We start from the raw sequence: 15,483 nt of genomic DNA, 5'->3' as shown, positions 1-15,483 counted from the left end.
ACTCTCTCACAGACACGCTCACACCCATACTCACTCTCTCTCTCACACACACACTCACACTTTCACTCTCTCTATCACACACAGTCACTCTCACATACACTCTCCAAAACATACACATTATGAGGAAAACCTTGCAAGCGCCCGTTTCATATGTGTCAGAAACAGGCCTTTTTTACTAGTTTGATAATAAAACATATCTAAAAACACTATCACATCATATAAAATAAAAACAGATCAAATCTAAAAACATAATACAATAAAATATAATATCAAATCAATATCAGTTAAAAACATTCAGATTAAATATGCATGCAATAAAATAATAATTTTAATACAAGACATGATATCAACAAAAAAAATAATATCAACACTAAATGTATATCAACAGAACTACATAGGACAGATAGGTGGAGATATACAACACTAAAATAACTGAATGACTGTACATACTAAATATCACCTACCTAATAGGGGTAAATAGCAAAGTGAACCCCTAAAAGTAGTCATACAACCACCTAAAAAATGCAAAATAAAATAAATAAATAAAATCTCACAATGCTTGGCCTCAATTGCCGTCTTTTACGCACATTCAATGATCTAAAATATTTAAATTAATATTCACTTTGTTAAAAAGTAAGAATCAGTGGGTTTCCATGTTCTAATAGATAGCAACTCAAATCAATAGAAATCAATACAAAGTACCTAAAAACATCATACTGTTCTGTGACAATCACATATATCCTGATGATGATATCATTAAAAAGAACTCCACAGTGGCCATGAAAAAAACTGATTACAACTCACAGGCAATCCAGCACTCATTACTGTAGTTTGAATGTACAAACATCAATTGAAATTGTGCTGTTGCAACGCACCAAACGTGCTTACCCTGATACTTGTGTCATTAAAAAAAACTTTGCAGTGGATGTAGCAATACTGATTCAGAGGCGCTCAGCCAAACTCACAGGCAATCCAGTGCTTTATGCTGCTATTTGAATGGGTGGATATCCATACATAAACCCTAATGATTTTATCATTAGAAAGAATTTAGCAATCCCACTCAGCACAACTGGCATGTAATGCAGTGCTCTTTACTGATACTTGAATAGGTAGATATACAATCATCTGTTTCAATCATAACTGTGGCAACATCCCAAACCCCCTTTAAGTATTAAAGCTAACAATACTAAGCTAATCAGATTACACAAACTTCAATCAAACAGACATGGAGCATCAAGCAACTGGCTTAGAAAAAATAATGGACTTAGAATTTGCACTGACAAAACATATTTAAAGCAAGCCAAGCTGTTTAAACAGTACACACCACCATCTAAATTCCATATGGAGTATCTTATATCCTACCTTACATAAGTGCTTCCCAAGCTTACTCAGCAAACTTCACAATGTTATGTTGACTGGCAGCATTATAACAAACACTCTGATTGGTCCTTTAAATATCCCCTTTGAGAGTTCAAAGGTCAAAGAGAATTCTAGAACAAGAACCCACTAATCCAAATAAAAGTGTATTTTAAATACTATGGACATCTCAAAAACAGATAAGTAAAAATAAAAATAGAAAAAACAAAAAAAAACTTTAAGAAACAAGGATAATTAAAAAAAAAATTCTGTCATGTGACATTTCCAGGCAAAGGATGTGGAACAGGCATTGGATACATGTAGTAACATATACTGACCACCAGGTGGCTGATTTAAACAAACATTGGATTGAGCAGTACATAATGGCAATCTGCTGGTAGTACTATAAAAACACTGAGAGAGATCAGTTTCTTGATTCAACCCAAAAGGTTTAACAGTCTTAAATCTATAAATCAAACGTTGTTCAGCTTGCAATAGCAATTTGTTCACATATCCACCTCTCCAATTTGAATATATTCTTAAGAGAACTAAAAATCTTAACTGGTTAAAGTCATGTTTAAATTCACACATGTGTGCCACTAAAGGTTTATCTAATACCTCTCTTTTTATTGCGCTTTTATGTTCTAAGATGCGCTTATTAAATGCTCTTATAGTTTTACCAATGTAAATAAGCCTGCATGGGCAAATTGCTGCATATATTACTTGTGAAGTCTTACAATTTGAGTAATGTTTTAACTGATATTTTTCTCCTGTAAGAGAAAATGACTTATGCTTTAAAGATCTGTTTGAAGATTTTAATTTGCAATTAGAAGGATTCAAGAAAGATGTGAAAAGCATGAAATATGATAAATATAAGAGAGATAAAACAGATTATAAGTATAATAATGTGTACCCATGGCATTGGAGAGATAATAGGAATAGACAATTTAGGAATAGAAACATAAATTATGCTGATAAATTTGATAAACAGAATAACACTTTGGAGAAGAGTCCTGTCATTGAACGTAAATCCAAAAGAATAAGAAGTGATAATGAGGAAGTATTTGATCCATCAGCACCCTTATACACCTCACCTCCTAGACCTAACCTTTCAGAGCAGGTTTTTCAGCAAGGGAAAATTTGGAAAAAAGGGTTCAACAACAGATTCATCAGTACCACCGAAAGAACAAAGAGGGAGGTTACTTTATTATATGGGAAGGGGACGAGGGAGAGGTCGAGGCAATTCAGTGAACAGACAATTTGCAAACAGACAAACTATGAATCAACAAATGAGACAAATAGATTATTGGAAATAAAAAAATGTTAGGTACACAGCTTCATTACATGACAATATTATCAGTTTATCTAAAAGGGAATTAAATCAACATGAGCGTTCAATTCTCAATAAAGGGCTGTCTTTTGTTCCAACAGCACAATATAATGCATTCAACACACGCATCAATTTATTTAAATTAACTAGGAAATTAAGAATTATGGATTTTTTTTCGGATAAACATGTATACGAAAAGAATGAATCTGTAATTATGAAAAATAGTGTTTGGATGCCTCCCATCCAAATCAATCCCATGATACAAGCTTTTGAACAAATGGTTATTAGGGACATTGAGATTTTGGAAAATAAGAATAAACATCCATTCTTTAATATCTCTAAAAATGAGAAGAAAGCAATTGAGACATTGAAGAAAGATAACAGTATTGTGATTCAACAGGCAGACAAAGGGGGTGCAGTTGTGCTATTAGATAAAGATCAATACATTGAAGAAATTAAGAGACAATTAAAAGACAAAAATTTTTATTTACCTTTATCTAAAGATCCAACCAGTAATCTCTTGTTGATATTGGGCTTGAAGCTGGTTTTCTGACAACCAAAGAAGGTATTTTTCTTAGAGTAGAACATCCACACATCCCAACCATGTATATACTCCCAAAGATTCACAAATCCTTGATTAACCCTCCAGTGGAACCTATTGTGTCAGGCATAGGCTCTCTTTTGGAACCACTTTCCAAATTTACTGATGTATTTTTAAGACCTCTCGTTCCATCTATTCCCTCATATATTAGAGACTCAGCACACATCATTAACATATTAGAACATCTAAAAATTAAAAATAAAGATATCATTCTTGTTACATTTGATGTGGAGTCTCTCTACACTAATATCCCCCAGGATGAAGCTCTAGATGTGATTAGGAAAGCATTATCAAATAGGTGTGTGTTTAGAATGATACCTACTGAGTTTATCATGGAACTTATCACTATAGCATTGAAAGAAAACTATTTCTTTTTTGAAGGTACTTTTTACAAACATATAAAAGGTACCGCCATGGGTGCAACGGTAGCACCTTCATTAGCTAATCTGTTCATGGCATGTCTTGAAGAGAAATTCTTGCAGAATAATAATTTCACAGAGAATATTATGCTTTGGCGAAGATACATTGATGATATTTTTGTGGTCTGGGCTGGTAGTGAATCACGGTTGATGGATTTTTTTCAAATGGCTTAATACAAGACATAGCAATTTGAAATTTCAGATTAATTACAGTAGAAAGGAAATGTCATTTTTAGATATTAAAATTCAGTTAGAATCTGGTAGATTTATTACTTCACTATATAGAAAACCTACTGATAAGAACAAATTCCTACATTTTGATAGCTGTCATAGTCATGCCTTAAAGTGTAATCTTCCTTACAGCCAATTTTTAAGAGTAAAAAAATTATGTTCAGAGGATCGTGATTGTAAAGGGCAAATAGGAGAAATGGCTTATAGAGTTACGCAAAGAGGCTATCCTGTAAAATATATTGAAATATGTATAGTAAGAGCAAAACAGGTACATAGAAAAGACCTTTTGCAGAATAAGGAAAAGAAACATGATGACCAAAAGGTTATTTGCACTTTATATTATGATTATCAATCTTCTGATATCATTAAAATATTAAGATCTCATTAGCCATTGATCCAGAACATTCCATTTTTTGCAAATAAAGAACTGATGATAGCATACAAAAGAAATAAGAATTTGAAGGATTTTTTGTCACCATCAGCATTACCAGTCCCACTTTATAAGGAAGATAGAGTAAGGGGTCATTACCCATGCTTAAATTGTTCAATGACAGGACTCTTCTGCAAAGTGTTATTCTGTTTATCAAATTTATCAGCATAATTTATGTTTCTATTCCTATTATCTCTCCGATACCATGGGTACATATTATTATACTTATAATCTGTTTCATCTCTCTTATATTTATCATATTTCATGCTTTTCACATCTTTCTTGAATCGTTCTAATTGCAAATTAAAATCTTCAAACAAATCTTTAAAGCATAAGTCATTTTCTCTTACAGGAGAAAAATATCAGTTAAAACAGTACTCAAATTGTAAGACTTCACAAGTAATATATGCAGCAATTTGCCCATGTGGGCTTATTTACATTGGTAAAACTATAAGAGCATTTAATAAGCGCATCTTAGAACATAAAAGCGCAATAAAAAGAGAGGTATTAGATAAACCTTTAGTGGCACACATGTGTAAATTTAAACATGACTTTAACCATAGTAACATAGTAGATGACGGCAGAAAAAGACCTGCATGGTCCATCCAGTCTGCCCAAGAAGATAAATTCATATGTGCTACTTTTTTTTATTTGTACTGTCCTCTTCAGTGCACAGACCGTATAAGTCTGGCCAGCCCTATCCCCGCCTCCCAACCACCAACCCCGCCTCCCAACCACCAGCTCTGGCACAGACCGTATAAGTCTACCCAGCACTATCCCTGCCACCCACCACCGGCTCTGGCACAGACCGTATAAGTCTGCCCAGCACTATCCCCGCCGCCCAACCACCAGCCCCGGCACAGACCGTATAAGTCTGCCCAGCACTAGTCCCGCCTAGGGTTACCATACGTCCGGATTTCCCCGGACATGTCCTCTTTTTGAGGGCATGTCCGGGGCGTCCGGCGGATTTTGCCCCCGCCCACGTTTGTCCGGATTTCTGGACAAACGTGGGCGCGGGTGCGGGCAGGCGCGTGCGTGCGGTGGGCGTGTGGGCGGGCGATCGGCGTGTGGTCTCCCGTCCCGTCCCCTCCCCTCCCCTTCCTTACCATGTTCCCTGGTGGTCTAGTGACGTCTTCGGGGCAGGAAAGAGCCCCCTCTTTCCTGCCCGGAGCGCTGCCTCCCCTGTCTATCATCCTTCTCGGTCTGGCTGGGGATTCAAAATGGCTGCCGAGAGTTGAACTCTCGCGAGGCCGCTTCAACTCTCGGTGGCCATTTTGAATCCCCAGCCATACCGAGGAGGATGCAGCAGGCAAGGGCAGGCAGCGCTCTGGGCAGGAAAGAGGGGGCTCTTTCCTGCCCCGAAGAGAAGACGCTACTAGACCACCAGGGCTAGACAGTAAGTGAGGGGGGGGTATGTGATGGGGGGGAGGGGACTATGTGACGGGGGGGGGGAATAGGGGCGGAACCCGGACCTGAAGGGGGCGGGGCATGAGGCGGGGGCGGGGTAGGGGGGCGTGACATGTGTCCTCTTTTTCAGAGGACACAAAATGGTAACCCTAGTCCCGCCTCCCAACCACCAGCCCCAGCACAGACCGTATATGTCTGCCCACACTAGCCCCGCCTCCCAACCACCAGCTCTGCCACCCATTCTAGGCTAAGCTCCTGAGTATCCCTTTCTTCTGCACAGGATTCCTTTGTTTATCCCACGCATGTTTGAATTCCGTTACCGTTTTCATCTCCACCACCTCCCGCGGGAGGGCATTCCAAGCATCCACCACCCTCTCCGTGAAAAAATACTTCCTGACATTCTTCTTGAGTCTGCCCCCCTTCAATCTCATTTCATGCCCTCTCGTTCTACCGCCTGCCCATCTCCGGAAAAGGTTCGTTTGCGGATTAATACCTTTCAAATATTTGAACGTCTGTATCATATCACCCCTGTTCCTCCTTTCCTCCAGGGTATACATGTTCAGGTCCGCAAGTCTCTCCTCATACGTCTTGTAACGCAAATCCCATACCATCCTCGTAGCTTTTCTTTGCACCGCTTCAATTCTTTTTACATCCTTAGCAAGATACGGCCTCCAAAACTGAACACAATACTCCAGGTGGGGCCTCACCAACGACTTGTACAGGGGCATCAACACCTCTTTTCTTCTGCTGGTCACACCTCTCTCTATACAGCCTAGTAACCTTCTAGCTACGGCCACCGCCTTGTCAGACTGTTTCATCGCCTTCAGATCCTCAGATACTATCACCCCAAGATCCCTCTCCCCATCCGTACCTAGCAGACTCTCACCGCCTAACACATACGCCTCTCTTGGATTTCTACTCCCTAAGTTCATCACTTTGCATTTCTTCGCATTGAATTTTAATTGCCAAACCTTAGACCATTCTTCTAGCTTTTTCAGATCCTTTTTCATGTTTTCCACTCCCTCCGGGGTGTCCACTGTGTTATAAATCTTAGTATCATCCGCAAATAGGCAAACTTTACCTTCTAACCCTTCGGCAATGTCACTCACAAATATATTGAACAGAATCGGCCCCAGCACCGATCCCTGAGGCACTCCACTACTCACCTTTCCCTCCTCCGAGCGAACTCCATTCACCACCACCCTCTGGCGCCTGTCCGTCAACCAGTTCCTAATCCAGTTCACCACTTTGGGTCCTATCTTCAGCCCATCCAGTTTATTTAAGAGCCTCCTGTGGGGAACCGTGTCAAAAGCCTTGCTGAAATCTAAGTAGATTACGTCTATAGCACGTCCACGGTTCAATTCTCCGAGATTTTTAGTTCTCTTAAGAATATATTCAAATTGGAGAGGTGGAGATGTGAACAAATTGCTATTGCAAGCTGAACAACGTTTGATTAATAGATTTAAGACTGTTAAACCTTTTGGGTTGAATCAAGAAACTGATCTCTCAGTGTTTTTATAGTACTACCAGTAGATTGCCATTATGTACTGCTCAATCCAATGTTTGTTTAAATCAGCCACCTGGTGGTCAGTATATGTTACTACATGTATCCAATGCTTGTTCCACATCCTTTGCCTGGAAATGTCACATGACAGAATTTTTTTTTTTAATTATCCCTGTTTCTTAAAAGTTTTTTTTTTTCCATTTTTATTTTTACTTATCTGTTTTTGAGATGTCCATAGTATTTAATATACACTTTTATTTGGATTAGTGGGTTCTTGTTCTAGAATTCTCTTTGACCTTTGAACTCTCAAAGGGGATATTTAAAGGACCAATCAGAGTGTTTGTTATAATGCTGCCAGTCAACATAGCATTGTGAAGTTTGCTGAGTAAGCTTGGGAAGCACTTATGTAAGGTAGGATATAAGATACTCCATATGGAATTTAGATGGTGGTTTGTACTGTTTAAACAGCTTGGCTTGCTTTAAATATGTTTTGTCAGTGCAAATTCTAAGTCAGTTATTTTTTTCTAAGCCAGTTGCTTGATGCTCCATGTCTGTTTGATTGAAGTTTGTGTAATCTGATTAGCTTAGTGTTGTTAGCTTTAATACTTAAAGGGGGTTTGGGATGTTGCCACAGTTATGATTGAAACAGATGATTGTATATCTACCTATTCAAGTATCAGTAAAAAGCACTGCATTACATGCCAGTTGTGCTGAGTGGGATGTTTTTGGGTACTTTGTATTGATTTCTATTGATTTGAGTTGCTATCTATTAGAACATGGAAACCCACCGATTCTTACTTTTTAACAAAGTGAATATTAATTTCAATATTTTAGATTATTGAATGTGCGTAAAAGACGGCAATTGAGGCCAAGCATTTTATTTATTTATTTTATTTTGTATTTTTTAGGTGGTTGTATGAATACTTTTAGGGGTTCACTTTGCTTTTTACCCCTATTAGGTAGGTGATATTTAGTATGTACAGTCATTCAGTTATTTTAGTGTTGTATATCTCCACCTATCTGTCCTATGCAGTTCTGTTGATATACATTTAGTGTTATTATTATTTTTTGTTGATATCATGTCTTGTATTAAAATTATTCTCCGAGGACAAGCAGGCTGCTTGTTCTCACAAATGGGTGACGTCCATGGCAGCCCCTCCGATCGGAGATCTTCCTAGCAACAGTGTTTGCTAGTCCTCACGCATGTGCAGCCGTCTTCCCGCCCGAAATCGCTCGTGTTCGCTAGTCTCCTTTTTTCTGCGGCTCAGAACGGCTGTTTTTTCGGTCGCTCTGCGCCCCTAGGAGATCCCTCGCAATTCGCGGTTTTTTTTCTCTTTTAAATTTTACCTTTATTTCTAGTGTTGGCCCGTAATTTTCTTTCGTGGTCGAGTGCGGCTTTTTTCGCCGCCCGTTCGCTTTTTAGTGAGTTTTTGGTGCCTTTTTTCACCATCGCGGATTTCGATTTTGCCGGCGTGATTTTTCCGCCCATGTCATCGAATCCTTCCAGCGGCTTCAAACCGTACACCCAGTGCGGCCGGATAATCTCTCTCACTGATAGGCACGCTTCTTGCCTTCAGTGTCTGGGGGCTGGGCACCGTCCCCAGGCCTGTAATCTGTGTCTTCTTTTGAAGAGGAGAACTCAGGAGACGAGATTAGCCCAGTGGAACAGTTTGTTCGTGACTTCATCCGGCGCGTCGACATCCTCCGTTCCGCGGTCCTCGGCATCGGAGCCTTCGGTACCACGCCCATCATCGACTTCGGTACCGTGTTCATCGGCATCGACATCGAGGCCTTCGGTATCGAAGTCATCGTCTGCTGCAGCTGCGAGGCCAGGATCGTTCCTCGTGAGGATGTCGTTGGAGGGTTCTTCGATTTCTGGAGTGCAGGTGAGGACTGTCCATTCCCCTTGCTGGTGGCGGTGAGCCCATGAGCAGGTCTTCGCCTGTCTCGAGGGCTCCCGCGGTACAGCCCCCCCGGGATCGACCCTCTTCGGACCCGGACCCGAGGAAACGTTTGGATTCGACATCTTCCTCTTCGGTACCGGGGGGTACCGAGGCCGTGCGTCATGCTAAGGCAAAGAAGCACCGGCATCGGTCACCCTCCAAGAGTGGTACCGAGAGCTCTGGGTCGCCGGTACCGTCGGCACCCAAGTGTCGACATCGGGAGGACCGCTCGCCCTCCATTCAGGAGGTGTCGATGCGTTCCCCTGAGGACAGCCCGGTACCGCCTCCATCCCCGGAACAGATTCGCAGCTCATCGCCGATACCGGCCCCACCACCTTTCTCCACAGCCTCTCTGAACGAGAGCCTCAGGGCTGTCCTTCCGGGGATCCTGGAGGAGCTGTTTCGCCCTTCTCCTCCGGTACCGGGGGTGCTTGCGCCGCCGGTGCCGTCGAGTGAGGCGACGGCTGGGCCCTCGTCTGTGTTGAGGGTGCCCGCCCCGGTACCGCTTGCGGTGCCGGCCGCCTCCCAGGAGAGCTCCCCGATGACGTCGATGGAGGGAGCTCCATCGTCTCCGCTACGGGAGTCCTCTTCTCGACGCTCCCACCGTGGCCGTGTTTCCACGGAGTCGAGGCGGGTGCAGCTTCGGACCAAAGTCCACCAGCTGGTGTCCGACACTGATGAGGAGGCCTCGTGGGAAGCAGAGGAAGGCATCGGATATTTCTCTGACGAGGAGTCTGACGGTCATCCTTCTGATCCTACTCCCTTGCCTGAAAGACAGCTTTCTCCTCCGGGGAGTCTCTCTTTCGCGGCCTTTGTCCGGGAAATGTCTACGGCAATTCCCTTTCCTGTGGTCACGGAGGATGAGCCGAAAGCTGAGATGCTGGAGCTCTTGGACTATCCTTCGCCACCTAAGGAATCGTCCACAGTACCCATGCATCATGTCTTCAAAAGACATTGCTGGCGAACTGAGCGAAACCCTTAACTACACCCCACATCCCCAAGAAGATCGAATCTCAATATCGGATCCATGGGGACCCGGAGTTGATGCGGACTCAGTTGCCATACGACTCTGGTGTGGTGGATCTGGCCCTCAAGAAGGCCAAGAGTTCTAGAGAGTATGCTTCGGCGCCCCCGGGCAAAGACTCTAGAACCTTGGACTCCTTTGGGAGGAAGGCCTACCATTCTGCAATGCTCATCGCCAAAATCCAGTCCTACCAGCTCTACACAAGCATACACATGTGGAACAATGTGCGGCAGTTGGCGGACTTGGTGGACAAGCTCCCTTCTGAGCAGGCCAAGCCCTTTCAGCAGGTGGTCAGGCAGCTGAAGGCGTGTAGGAAATTCCTGGCCAGGGGGGTCTTTGACTCTTTTGATGTTGCATCCAGGGCCGCTGCGCAGGGTGTGGTGATGCGCAGGCTCTCATGGCTGCGCGCCTCTGACCTGGAAAATCGAATCCAGCAGCGGATTGCGGATGCCCCTTGCTGGGGGGGACAATGTTTTTGGGGACAAGGTCGAACAGGTGGTTGAACAGCTCCACCAGCGGGATACCGCTTTCGACAAGTTCTCCCGCCGGCCGCCTTCAGCATCTACCTCTTCAGGTAGACGTTTTTACGGTGGAAGGAGGACGGTCCCCTATTCTTCTGGCAAGCGTAGGTACAATCCTCCTTCTCGCCAGCCTGCTGCTCAGGCTAAGCCCCAGCGCGCTTGCTCTCGTCAGCAGCGCGCGCCTCAGGCCCCTGCGGCTCCCCAGCAAAAGTCAGGGGCAGGCTTTTGACTGGCTCCTCCAGAGTATAGCCGACGTCCCAGTCTCTGTGCCGGACGACCTCCCGGTCGGAGGGAGGTTAAAATGTTTTCACCAAAGGTGACCTCTTGTAACCTCCGATCAGTGGGTTCTCAAAATAGTCTGGCTAGGATACTCTCTCAATTTGGCCTCCAAACCTCCAAATTGCCCACCGGGAGCTCAGTCCTTCAGCTTCCAGCACAGGCAGGTACTTGCAGAGGAACTCTCCGCCCTTCTCAGCGCCAATGCGGTCGAGCCCGTGCCAACGGAGCAAGAAGGGCTGGGATTCTATTCCAGGTACTTCCTTGTGGAAAAGAAAACAGGGGGGATGCGTCCCATCCTAGACCTAAGGGCCCTGAACAAATATCTGGTCCGAGAAAAGTTCAGGATGCTTTCCCTGGGCACCCTTCTTCCCATGATTCAACAGGACGATTCGCTATGCTCTCTGGACTTAAAGGATGCCTATACGCACATCCTGATTCTGCCAGCTCACAGGCAGTATCTTCGATTTCGTCTGGGAACACGGCATTTTCAGTACTGTGTGCTACCCTTTGGGCTCGCCTCCGCGCCCAGAGTGTTCACCAAATGCCTGGCCGTAGTAGCGGCTTCTCTACGCAGGCTGGGAGTGCATGTGTTCCCATACCTCGCCGATTGGCTGGTAAAGAACACCTCCGAGGCAGGAGCTCAGCAGTCCATGCAGGTGACTATTCGACTCCTGGAGCTGCTAGGGTTTGCGATAAATTATCCAAAGTCCCATCTTCTTCCAGTTCAGAAACTCGAATTCAAAGGAGCTCTGCTGGATTCTCAGACGGCCCGTGCCTACCTTCCAGAGACCAGGGCCGACAATCTGCTGGCCCTTGTCTCCTCGGTGCGGGCATCTCAGCAGATCACAGCTTGGCAGATGTTGAGATTGCTCGGCCACATGGCCTCCACGGTTCACGTGACTCCCATGGCCCGCCATTTTATGAGATCAGCTCAATGGACCCTAGCCTCTCAGTGGTGCCAGGCTGCGGGGGGCTTAGAGGACGTGGTCCGCTTGTCCACGAGGTTTCTCCTCTCCCTCCATTGGTGGACAATTCGATCCAATTTGACCCTGGGACGTCCCTTCCAGATTCCTCAGCCACAAAAGGTGCTGACCACGGACGCGTCACTCCTGGGGTGGGGAGCGCATGTCGATGGGCTCCACACCCAGGGGAATTGGTCCATCCAGGAACAAGATCTACAGATCAACCTCCTGGAGTTGCGAGCGGTCTGGAACGCTCTGAAGGCTTTCAGGGATTGGCTGTACCATCAAATTATCCAAATTCAGACAGACAACCAGGTTGCGATGTATTACATCAACAAGCAGGGGGGCACCGGATCTCGCCCCGTGTCGGGAAGCCGTCTGCATGTGGCATTGGGCACGCCGGTTCGGCATGTGGCTCCAGGCCATGTATCTGGCAGGCGTAAACAACAGTCTGGCCGACAGATTGAGCAGGATCATGCAACCGCACGAGTGGTCGCTCAATGCCAGAGTGGTTCGCGAGATCTTCCAAGTGTGGGGCTCTCCCTTGGTGGATCTCTTTGCCACTCAGACCAATCACAAGGTCCCTCAGTTCTGTTCCAGGCTGCAGGCCCTCGGCAGACTGGCATCGGATGCTTTCCTTCTGTTTTGGGGGGAAGGCCTCCTGTACGCGTATCCTCCCATTCCTCTGATATGGAGGACTTTGCTGAAACTCAAGCAAGACAGGGGAACCATGATTTTGATTGCTTCTTTTTGGCCTCGTCAGATCTGGTTCCCTCTTCTTCTGGAATTGTCTTCTGAAGAACCGTGGAGATTGGACTGCTTTCCAACCCTCATCACGCAGAACGAGGGGGCGCTTCTCCATCCCAACCTCCGGTCTCTGGCCCTCACGGCCTGGATGTTGAGAGCGTAGACTTCGCCTCCTTGGGTCTGTCAGAGGGTGTCTCCCGTGTCTTGCTTGCTTCCAGGAAAGATTCTACCAAGAGGAGTTACTTCTTCCTCTGGCGACGGTTTGCTGTGTGGTGTGATGGCAAGGCCCTAGATCCTCGCTCTTGTGCTACACAGACCCTGCTTGAATACCTTCTACATTTATCTGAGTCTGGTCTTAAAACCAACTCTGTAAGGGTTCATCTTAGTGCGATTAGTGCATACCATTACCATGTGGAAGGTAAGCCGATCTCTGGACAGCCTTTAGTAGTTCGCTTCATGAGAGGTTTGCTTTTGTCAAAGCCCCCACTCAAACCTCCTACAGTGTCATGGGATCTCAATGTCGTTCTCACCCAGCTGATGAAACCTCCTTTTGAACCACTGGATTCCTGTCATCTGAAGTACTTGACCTGGAAGGTCATTTTCTTGGTGGCAGTTACTTCAGCTCGCAGGGTCAGTGAGCTTCAAGCCTTGGTGGCTCATGCTCCTTATACCAAATTCCATCATAACAGGGTAGTCCTCTGCACTCACCCTAAGTTCTTGCCGAAGGTGGTGTCGGAGTTCCATCTGAACCAGTCAATTGTCTTGCCAACATTCTTTCCCCGTCCTCATACCCGCCCTGCTGAACGTCAACTGCACACATTGGACTGCAAGCGAGCATTGGCCTTCTATCTGGAGCGGACAAGCCCACACAGACAGTCCGCCCAACTTTTTGTTTCTTTTGATCCCAACAGGAGGGGAGTGCTGTGGGGAAACGCACCATATCCAATTGGCTAGCAGATTGCATTTCCTTCACTTACGCCCAGGCTGGGCTGACTCTTGAGGGTCATGTCACGGCTCATAGTGTTAGAGCCATGGCGGCGTCAGTGGCCCACTTGAAGTCAGCCACTATTGAAGAGATTTGCAAGGCTGTGACGTGGTCATCTGTCCACACATTCACATCTCACTACTGCCTTCAGCAGGATTCCCGACGCGACAGTCGGTTCGGGCAGTCGGTGCTGCAGAATCTGTTTGGGGTTTAGAATCCAACTCCACCCCCCTAGGCCCATTTTTATTCTGTTCCAGGCTGCACTCTCAGTTAGTTGGAAAAGTTTAGGTCAATCTCAGTTATGTCCTCGCCGTTGCGAGGCCCAATTGACCACGTTTGTTGTTTTGAGTGAGCCTGGGTGCTAGGGATACCCCATTTGTGAGAACAAGCAGCCTGCTTGTCCTCGGAGAAAGCGAATGCTACATACCTGTAGAAGGTATTCTCCGAGGACAGCAGGCTGATCGTTCTCACCTACCCACCCGCCTCCCCTTTGGAGTTGTGTCTTCCCTTGTCTTGTTTTTGCTTGGTACGGGACTAGCGAACATGAGCGATTTCGGGCGGGAAGACGGCCGCGCATGCGCGCATCGCGGGCGCACGCGAGGACTAGCAAACGCTGTTGCTAGGAAGATCTCCGATCGGAGGGGCTGCCGTGGACGTCACCCATTTGTGAGAACAATCAGCCTGCTGTCCTCGGAGAGTACCTTCTACAGGTATGTAGCATTCGCTTTATTTTATTGCATGCATATTTAATCTGAATGTTTTTAACTAATATTGATTTGATATTATATTTTATTGTATTATGTTTTTAGATTTGATCTGTTTTTATTTTATATGATGTGATAGTGTTTTTAGATATGTTTTATTATCAAATATACAATGTGATGTTTATGTTTTATTCATTATGTATTTTTATTTTGTAGTTTTTTTTACCCCTGACACAGCCTGAGGGCGAAACATGGCCACGTCGGGTAACTTGTAATAAACCACTTCTTCTGTTACCCTCCTGTTCTATTTTTTTGTCTTTTTTGATCTGCTTTTTTTCTTTTGATTTGGACTGATAAAGAATACTGGTGGTTTGTGTGTTGGGTCTGTGAGTGCTCTCTGGGAACTGTGGGACCACTGGGAGTGTGGCCCCAGTAACCTAGAAATCACTGGAGATAATTTGAGAGTGGGAGACTCACCCAGAGGTGGTTGTGACGCACTTGGTGGGAGGAGGGTGCTAGTGTAGAGCTCAAGCAGCAGGTGCAGGCTGACTTCAGCTGTGATGGGGATAGACCCTCTAAGTGGCTGTAGGGTAATACCAGGTGTGTGGCTAAGTGTTTTGTGACAGTGTTAAAGTAATTAAATTGAACTGTGATGGAAAGTCCTTTTGTTAAACTGTACAGCGCTGCGTAACCCTAGTAGCGCTCTAGAAATGTTTAGTAGTAGTATCAAGAAACAAGTTCACAAAAGAAGACAGTGGAATCCTAATGGAAGACAGTAGCAGTGTCTCATGTGTGAAGCATTTTATAAACACTACATTTATTTCTAATCATATGCATTTTTCTGCAGCAAGCCAGTGTTTTAGCAGATATTGACACTGGAAATATGCAGACAGTGATTAAGGATAGAAATGTCACCCTTTATGTTTGGGCTAACCTCAACAAGAATCCAAGGTATGTTTTTTTTCTCCCCAGAGTCATGGCAAAATACTGTGAAATGTCAAGAAATGCAATATGTTTCTCAGAAATTGTTATTTTGGTTA

General features: G+C 44.9%; 1 protein-coding gene across 6 annotated transcripts in view; it reads left to right on the top strand.

The window, feature by feature from the left end:
* Window positions 1-15,483, top strand: part of CASC1 (cancer susceptibility 1) — a 245,373-nt gene that overhangs the window by 119,388 nt on the left and 110,502 nt on the right. For 5 of the 6 annotated variants that reach the window (XM_030213984.1, XM_030213982.1, XM_030213981.1 and 2 more), the window contains one exon: window positions 15,291-15,394. The exons of the other annotated variant lie outside the window; for it this stretch is intronic. In XM_030213984.1, coding sequence (XP_030069844.1) covers window positions 15,291-15,394 — 104 coding nt within the window. The remainder of the gene's footprint in view (window positions 1-15,290; window positions 15,395-15,483) is intronic. 6 annotated transcript variants of the gene reach the window in all.

Source organism: Microcaecilia unicolor, chromosome 9 (assembly GCF_901765095.1).
Source record: "Microcaecilia unicolor chromosome 9, aMicUni1.1, whole genome shotgun sequence".
Taxonomy (NCBI): Eukaryota; Metazoa; Chordata; class Amphibia; order Gymnophiona; family Siphonopidae; genus Microcaecilia; species Microcaecilia unicolor.
This window is presented reverse-complemented; position numbering and strand designations above follow the sequence as displayed.